At 45.9% G+C, this 9,286-nt stretch overlaps 2 protein-coding genes across 2 annotated transcripts; both read left to right on the top strand.

The window, feature by feature from the left end:
• Positions 1-650: 650 nt before the first annotated feature.
• tor3a (torsin family 3, member A) lies at positions 651-4,504 on the top strand. The gene is made up of 6 exons (XM_057038075.1): positions 651-1,108; positions 1,187-1,309; positions 1,556-1,821; positions 2,441-2,616; positions 3,103-3,227; positions 3,304-4,504. The coding sequence occupies exons 1-6, from the start codon at positions 949-951 to the stop codon at positions 3,549-3,551; spliced, it is 1,098 nt and encodes a 365-aa protein (XP_056894055.1). The 5' UTR covers positions 651-948; the 3' UTR covers positions 3,552-4,504.
• Positions 4,505-5,093: 589 nt separating this feature from the next.
• On the top strand, positions 5,094-9,242 carry calr (calreticulin). Its single transcript, XM_057038074.1, is given in 11 exon segments — positions 5,094-5,315; positions 5,317-5,368; positions 5,870-5,971; positions 6,633-6,836; positions 6,936-7,030; positions 7,116-7,325; positions 7,400-7,513; positions 7,593-7,736; positions 8,072-8,164; positions 8,259-8,512; positions 8,769-9,242. Coding segments are annotated over 10 exon segments (1,293 nt in total). The 5' UTR covers positions 5,094-5,273; the 3' UTR covers positions 8,496-8,512; positions 8,769-9,242.
• The last annotated feature ends 44 nt before the right edge of the window (positions 9,243-9,286 follow it).

Here is a 9,286-nt window from a genome sequence, read left to right as displayed (position 1 = left end):
TTTGTAGATTTCTTTCTTCAGCGGGGGGATGGGAATGTTCAAGAATGAGTTGTCATCCAACACAACCAGTACCTATAGTTAAGCATCTGAGGGTTCAAGTGGTAAGAGTTCCGTTGGATTACGTTTTAAGGATAAAAAACTTTATTGCACGTTACAGCGGTAGCCCATGGTGTACAATACAGCAAAGTACTAAAATAAAAACTTATGTACAGTGTACAGTGTGTGTGTGTATATACAGAAAATCATGTAGAGGAGTGTCTAAAAATGATGGTGCAAATAAGACATTCCAGAGGTAGGATGATTAGTTGGTGCAAATATGCCAACCCTGGGTTATTGGCGCTACAATTAAGTGTGGTGCATGTTGAACATTCTGACGGCAGTTGGGATAAATGACACCGTTCGCAGATCAAGTTTTCATCTGAAGTTCGGGAAGACACTAAAGACTCTGCTGGGTGTTAATGAACTGGTGATCTGTCCAGAATAAATACCTGTCATAAGTTATTACAACTGGGGAAGAGTCCAAAGACCCTGACTGGACCAGCGCGAACTAGTTGGCGGCAAAGACATGAGCGCGTTTGGTTGACGTCAGAGTTCCGCGACGTTCTCCCCAGCCGGCGGAAGTGACGCAAATTTGAAGCTTTTTTTTTTAAGTAACATTTTTAATGCTGTCTTTATTTTCTTGTCGAAATCGTTGTCTATCGTCAAATTAAGGTTGTTTGTGATTTATTTTGCGAAATGAGAAACCGCGCTTTCAAGTCAGTCAAGGTTTAACGACAGCGAGGCACCGGACGTGACCGACGCGCAAATCGAGCGCCCCTCCTCTGCTACTGTGGGAGTGGTGCGCTCTTCCATCCGTGTTCGGGCCTCCTCCTGCATCCCGTCGGGATAAAAGAAAGGGGGGCAGAAGCATCCGGACGTCGTTCGGGACCGACCCGTTGCCTGACGGTCATGCGCTGGATGCTGCTTGTTCTCTGGGCTCTGTCCGCAGAGGCTGAATTCTTTCAGCTGGACAGCATTTCTAACGTCTCCACCTACTATTTCAATTACTTTTATTGCAATATATGGGAGGGGGACTGCCAGCCCCACCAAGACGATGCTTCTCAGCAAGGTAAGAGGGGAGCCGGTAGAACAGAGAATGCACGTTATAACCATGTGTCTGTCCAGTAACGCCTGGTTGGTTTGACAGTTCCTATCAGGGACCCTTGGGCAGGCTTTCCTCAGGACTACATCAGCCTGCTGCATCAGTGGTATTGTAGTCTGGGGCAGTGCTGCGAGTCTGGAGACTGCAGGATCACCAACAACATAACAGGTAAAGCACCGAGGTGCAAAGCTTAATGTCCCCACAACCTAGTGAGGTAGTTAATCTATGCCTATCAATTGTTTTTAAAATGTTAATATCATGTAAATGTAATTTTACTATCACTGGTGGGTTATGAAGTTTAAAGCGGTGATAAGAACTCATTATATATTTTATTCAATACATTATCAAGAAAAGAACATTTAAACTGTAAAACTCATGTGGTTGATTTCTGATATTTCGCTCTGTTCCGTGCAGGTCTGTCCAAGGACCTCCAGACGAAGCTCCACGGGCAGCACCTGGCTCAGTCTGTGGTCCTGAAAGCCATCCAGGGTTTTATCAACAACCCAGAGTCCAACAAGCCACTGACCCTGTCCTTCCACGGCTGGTCTGGCACAGGCAAGAACTTTGTGGCCCGAATGATAGCGGACAACCTGTACCGCGACGGGGTGAAGAGCGAGTGCGTCAGGCTCTTCATCGCCCCTTTCCACTTTCCGCACACCAGGCTGGTGGACGCCTATAAGGTGAGACGTGCAGAGGCGAGTTTGCTCAAGGGTTGTGGGTCTGTGCCAGCGTCATGCTGGCAGCAGTTCCAGTACACTCAGTCAGGTGTTTCAGCCATGTCTGTGTGTATTTAACAGATGAATGATAACAATCACTGATGGAACCCGTGCGTCAGATCAAACATTTCTTGGCTGATCAGCTGTTCTGAATCTTGGTTTTGGTCCAAACGGGGCATAAGTTCTCCACAGTCTAAATATATTCTTACACAATCGATGTATTTGATTCCAAAATAATGTTGACAGTTGACATTACCCAACAGGATACAGACTTTAGTGGTTATAGTACAATATACAACCTTTAAACTTACCTCAGAAATTAGATTGAGTAATATTAAATTAGACTTATGTGGATAGAGGTTAATTATAAAGCAGAAAATCTTTATTTTTACATTCAATTTTGGACTGGAAGTGGAAAAATCCCTGCGTGGCTGTAAAGAACATGCAGCTTTCAGAGTACAAAGCTTTCAAACACAGACTGCAACACAAATCAAAGCATTTTAATTCTACCGCCTCTCTTCTGTGTTAAATCTTGACGCCACAGTCATTTTGAGAGTGTTTTGGACTTCCCTGCTGTCTTCAGGGCCAGCTGAGAGAGGCCATCCGGGACATGGTGCTACGCTGCCCTCAGACCCTCTTCATCTTCGATGAGGCCGAGAAACTTCACCCGGGCCTCATTGACGCCATCAAACCTTACATGGATCACTACGACAACGTCGATGGCGTCAGCTATCGCACAGCCATCTTTCTTTTCCTCAGGTTGGTTTTCTATATTAAGCACATCCCGTTTGTTGAACCTGGGCCAAGACCCTGGCCCGGTCTGATTCGCCTCTGTCTCAGGTAAAGTTCATCTGTGATAGTGGGTTTGAGTCCCCTTTGTCCCAGTTATTGATTTTTTCACGTGGGACTTCTGCACACATTAGAGGCTTTTTTCCCTCCACCTTGAGTCAACGGTCATCATCATGTTGGTGATGCCTGCGGATCCCGACACATCGCCATCACATGCTCACACACAAATCAGGACAATTTTGAAAGACCAAAATTCGCAGCCAGCGTTTTCCATCCCGGTTTGCTGACATCTTTTATTTATTACTCTTCTCATTCAGGAACGAGCGCTCTCATTGGCCAGTGATGTGTCCCGCAGCGGCTCGGTTATCTTATCTAGAAACCATGTTGTCGACGCTACGAAAAGAGGAGCCAACAGATTTTCCGGCGTGTTTCCTGACGTGGCTGTTGTCTCCACAGTAACATCGGCGGAGCGACGATCAACGACGTAGCGCTGGACTTCTGGCACTCTGGACAAAATCGCGAAGACATCGGCATGGAAGACCTGGAGCACCGGCTGCGGGCTGAGACCATGGAGTCCCAAGGTAGTGCCGCCTGGTTTCAGAACGCTAACCGTTGCTGTTGTGATTGCTGGAGTCGTGACCTGCTCCTCTTCCTCAGGTGGCTTTGCTCAGAGCGAGCTGATGTCGGGACACTTGGTCGATTTCTTCGTGCCGTTTCTCCCTCTGGAGTACCGCCACGTCAAGCTCTGTGCACGCGACGCCTACGTAGCGCGGGGGCTGGACCCGGATGAACTGACGCTGGATGAGGTGGCCAAAGCCATGCTGTACGTCCCCAAAGAAGAACGACTGTTCTCGGCCCAGGGATGCAAGTCCATACCCCAGAGGATCAACTTCTTCCTGCCGTAGGAGCAGCTGTGAGCCCATCGCACCAGCCCACCAGAGGAGGAAACCTTTCTGCTCTGATTCACACACTCCCTCCCATCCGGGACCCCTCGCAGCAGGCAGGGCAGATCTAGTTCGGGGTAAAAAAAAGTGCGAGCCCGGACCTGAGCAGTGCCAGAGGGGGCAGTGTGACCTCTCCTCCACACCTGCCTGGTTTAAAAACTCACAGTGATGAGACTGTGGAGGAAGACTGTGCTTGTTACATCGTCTCTGTTGTCTTTGCTTCCATTTTTAGTCTTTTGGGAAGGATGTGTGGCATTCATGTTGCAAATATGCCCTGAAATAACCTTCCCAGCTTTCCCAGTGCAATCACTGCATATTTTGTTTCAGAAGTTCGAAATTAAATCGCCCTTTTCCCAACATTCCTTCACTGTCTCACTAAAATGTGAACTTTTGTACCTTTATTGTGAGGGAGAAATCACTTTTTGCAGGAAAACTGCGAGTTTAACTTTTGCAGGGAGTCAAACGGAACATATATTTGTCACACTGTGTCTGCACTGTTTGCATGTCAAACTGTTTATTTTAAGTATTTATTTGTGTCATATTTGAACATCTCTCTGAACCAGTTTATTTTGTGGATTCGTATAAAGGTGCTTGTGCTTTATGCCAGTAGTAAACCCACAGCACTGTTGGGGGTGTTTTCACACAGTAAAACTGTTTAATAACAGTCTTATCATCTGTCTCTCTCTCTTGAACCTGAAAAATGTTGGCCATCATTTGTACTGATAGGTCTCTTTCGTGAGGACGGTGACATGTACGGCATTTTGGTTTTCTCCATGTTTGAATCCACATTTGGAACTCTTAGTTGGTCTATCCTGATTTTATTTCAGTCACTCTTTCAGCTCAGGGTCACATGAAGAAGATGTGAATTAGAAGTTTAAAGAGAAAAAACATTGGAAATAAACATATTTCATGTGTTTTTGAGTGAAAGTCTTTTTTTTCAAAAACAAACTGTCTTTCTGTGCGGCTCATTCAGAAAGCTTTCAGGTTATATACATTTATTTTGATATAGAAAGAACAGCAAGAAAAATCCATAAATAAATTAAAACTATTCATCCAGGCATCTATTTTTATTACCCTTGACTTATTCCTAATCAGATCTAATATTTATCTTTCTGCGTAATGTCAAATCTTCCTAATTAAATAGGTCTAACATTTGAAACATTTCCACTATCAATATGATTATTTTTTTTAAATTACCTTGAGGGAAAAATTGAAATTCTCAATTTTGATACTTCTGTGGAAAAGCAAAGCTGTATTTAAAATGATAAAGAATACATATTTCAATTTCATGCATGAACTGACTGTAGTCAGCTTTGGTTTTAATTCTGTCCAATTTATTCATCATCACGCAAACGCTCGATGCTTTATCAGCCATCGCTGGGAGGGTCCGAGCCGCGTGGTCTTCACTCATTGGCTGAAGTAGCTGTCTATCAGAATCTCTCACCTTTGATTGGTTAAACGAGCAGCACTTCCTGGTTGCGAGTCGGCGGTGCCGTCCAATCACAATCAGACATCTGTCCGAGCCGAGGGGAGTTCGCGGCTTCTCTTCAGCCTCTTGTCTCTGTTACTGTATGACAGATTGGACCGGCGAGCGTGAGCCCACCGGAGTCCACATTGCCATTATTTTACATTTCAGACAGCTGTTTTTCCCCCCCACGTAGTTGGCTGTTGTAGCCCGTCGCCATGACAGCATTGCCGCTGCTCTTTTTGGCCATGTCGGCCGCATCTGCTCCTGGCCGAGCCCGCCGTGTATTTGCGAGAACAATTTGAAGATGGAGGTGAGTCATTTTTGTTCACAGACTACTAATCCGAGGGTTATTAACCGCCAATTACATTTGTGTGTATTCCCGACCTGCAGAAATATTCATGTGGCGATGAATGAGTGGCTGAACCGGCTACAATGCTTTATGTTGCATTGTGGGAATATTGCTTTTTGGGTTATTTGCGTGTGTGTGTGTGCTTCTGCATCGTCCTTGATCAAATGCTTTTATTAGACGTCTACATTGTCCCCTCCATTTGTCACCCCCCCCCCCCCCCCCCCCCCCAGTTACCATCCAACCCTGTCTGTCTCCCATCCCCCCCCAGCTGTACACCTCTCCCCTGGTCAGTTCCATCACCCTAATTTCACTGTGCTTTCTTCACCACTGCTGATTATGAGTCCTCCCACTCAGAGATGGTCGTCACACGCCTGAAGCCCCTGCACGGGTGCACCTGCACACACGTGTCCTCGGGAGTGAGTTGGTGACATGTGAGTGACTGCTGGGGGTTTATTTTTGCAGATGCCTGGACGAGTCGCTGGGTGGAATCCAAGCACAAGTCGGACTATGGCAAGTTTGTCCTGACTGCAGGGAAATTCTATGGAGATGCTGAGAAAGACAAAGGTAAGCAGTGTGATGAAACCCCCTCAGGGTTCTGGCTGCTGATCTGTGTTTTTAGCCAGGGTGTGTGTCCTGTTTGCTGGAGGTGTGTTGCCAGGGGTTTAGAGTGAGATCAGGGATTAAGAGGACCTTTTTTCTGAAGCTGTTTGTCTGACACATGCACAAAGCCATATTATATTGTTATAAACAGGGCAGGCCATAAAAGGGAGACATTTTGGTTCAAGGTGGCAACCCATAGAGTCGTGGTGGGATTTTGGTGTTTATTTATAGCAACATAATAATTGAAACCAGGTTGAAAACTACAAAATTGGCTCCAATTCTAAGACTGATGGTGGAAGGTGTCAGTAAACGAGCCAAGGCTTGGCGCGCATCCTCGCAGTTGTCAGTCTAAGCTCGTCTCCTGTGAACGGGAAACGATTGGCTGTTTAGCTTCACAAAATCAATGACCGCCACCACACACCACACCTAATATTGGGAGAAATGGAGTTCCCATATAAGCAAGCAGCAATAATCAGCACGACTGGAGTTTCACCAGGGTTCCTATAGAGATGGTTTTCACTGTCCTGGACTATTGGACAGAAACAGCATGATGGAAAATTGCTTCTTTATCTTTTTATGTTACCACTTGCACAAGCGATGCAGTGAGTTTCTCTTGCCGCTGCAGGCCTGCAGACGAGCCAGGACGCCCGCTTCTACGCCGTGTCTTCACGTTTTGATGACTTCAGTAACCAGGGCAAACCTCTAGTCATCCAGTTCTCTGTCAAGCACGAGCAGGAAATTGACTGTGGCGGCGGCTACATCAAGCTCTTCCCATCGGACCTGAACCAGGAGGACATGAACGGAGACTCCACCTATAATATCATGTTTGGTGAGCGAGGATGGTTCCTGTTGCTCTATTTCTTATATGTACTCAGTCACCTTAAAGATGTTTGGCTGTAGAGTTTTAATCTTGGAATTGTGCGTTCAGGTCCTGATATTTGTGGCCCCGGCACGAAGAAAGTTCACGTCATTTTCAACTACAAAGGGAAAAACCATCTGATTAACAAGGACATCAGATGCAAGGTAAGATGTTAAAAAGTGATTATGCTTTTCTCTCCAGCCGAACAGTACCACAGTAATCGTCCCTCACATTCTCCCAAACTCTCAGGACGATGAGTACAGCCACTTGTACACGCTGATTGTCAACCCAGACAACTCTTACGAGGTCAAGATTGATAATAAGAAAGTCGAGTCTGGCAGTCTGGAGGACGACTGGGACTTCCTGCCTCCCAAAAGAATCAAGGACCCTGAAGCCAAGAAGCCTGAGGACTGGGACGACAGGGAGAAGATTCCTGACCCTGACGACAAGAAGCCAGAGGTCTGTTCATATCTTGAGCTGCTCCCTTCACTCCACATGGGCCAGTTTCTTCATATGTTTGTAATTTTTTGTAGGACTGGGACAAGCCGGAGACCATCCCAGACCCTGACGCTAAGAAGCCTGATGACTGGGACGAAGACATGGACGGAGAGTGGGAGCCCCCGATGGTGACTAACCCAGAGTACAAGGTAAACGAAATAAGGCCCTCTCTTCAATGCTCCTGTTCGCTGTCATTCTTTTCTGATTTCCCATTTTTGCTGCCAACAGGGTGAGTGGAAGCCGAAGGAGATCGACAATCCGGCCTACAAGGGCAAGTGGATCCACCCGGAGATTGACAACCCGGAGTACACGCCTGATGCCGACATCTATAAATACGACAGCATCGGCGTGATTGGATTGGACTTGTGGCAGGTAAAAATAGAACTCCTCATACAAGCGGAGGATTGCAAACACCCACTGGCAAAAAAAATTAAAAGAAGTGCGTTCAGGGGGATTTGAATTAGTGCTGCAGTTGCTAAATTATCACTTTCTTTGGCAACATGAAGCCTTGAGATCCTCTGGAGTGATGCCAGCACCGATGTGGGAATGACGTCATGGTGGCATTGGAGTGGGCGGGGCTTTTATGGGGTGATTGACATGCTGTGGCTTTGTTCTTTGGTGTGCAGATTTTCACTTTAATGCAGAAAAACAACCTCATTTTGGATACAGAATCCAACAGAAACATAATTCCATCATCTCCCCTGCAGGTCAAGTCTGGTACTATTTTTGATAACTTCCTGATCACTGATGACCCAAAACTGGCAGAGGAAGTAGGAAACGAAACATGGGGTAAAACTAAGGTGCGTCCATTACTTTGACCTTCTGGTTTTACAAAGACTCGCATGTGTTTATGTTCCACTCATGAGACCCCCCCCCCCCCTCTGTTGTCCCCAGGATGCAGAGAAGAAGATGAAGGAAAGCCAAGAGGAGGAGGAGAGAAAGAAACGAGAGGACGAGGACAAGATGAGGAGAGAAGAAGCAAAGGGAGAAGATGAGGAGGAAGATGAGAAGGATGAGGAGGATGAAGAGGAGGAGGAAGAGGAGGAAGGAAAAGAGCAGCAGCTGGACGAGGAGGAGGAGGAGGAAGAGGATGAAGAGGGAATAGACTCTCAACTCAAGGATGAGTTATAAACTAACTGCTCAGAAAGGTGTGTGTGTGTGTGTGTGTGTGTGTGTGTGTGAGGGAGAGAGAGACCAAGTCATTTGGGTTTTTCCTTTGTTTACAAGAGTTGGTAATAAAGGGCATATTATTATCATTATTATTATACACGTGTCAATTGTCTTTAAATTGTCGTGTAAAAACTTGAAGACTAACATTGTGATGCTCAACAGAAATGCTCTATTTAGTCCTTTACTGTTTGTTTGTTTTTTAAATTTTGTCTGTCATATCTGTGTTTTTGTCAGTTTTGCCACTGTCCCAACACGCCCCTTTCAGCTTTCAACACACTGTAACATCAGCAGGAGAACATAAGGTCGAGATGACACTACAAGTTAATGTAGACAAGATGGTGATGATGGCGATGATGCACCGGGCTGTACAGACTGGCTGTACAGTTTTATATGATTACCACGTGTCCACTGCTTCACACGCCGCAGTATTGTGCCTCTCGTGCACGTTAGTGGAACTCCGGTAGCAGCAAGATTCCTTTGCACTCGGTACTTGTTCGTTTTGGGTGTCCGCAAACATCTTCATTTGTGATGCAAATATCGGCACTGCTGTAAGCTCGGCGTCTCCCAAACAGCCTGAAAGATGATCTTTTTGTAAAAGACACCTTTTTTTACTAATGGCAGTAACTGAAGTGGGGAGGATTTTCATGGTAATGTAAAGAGGAAAAAAAGACATGTCCGATCCAATAAAAACAACCAGAATAAAACGGAGCAGAAGTCTTGATTCTCTTTCTGTTATGCTTGTATAATTATAA

This window comes from Takifugu flavidus, chromosome 7, assembly GCF_003711565.1.
Source record: "Takifugu flavidus isolate HTHZ2018 chromosome 7, ASM371156v2, whole genome shotgun sequence".
Lineage (NCBI taxonomy): Eukaryota > Metazoa > Chordata > Actinopteri > Tetraodontiformes > Tetraodontidae > Takifugu > Takifugu flavidus.
Note: the sequence above shows the minus strand (reverse complement) of the source record. Positions and strands in the feature narration are given on the sequence as shown.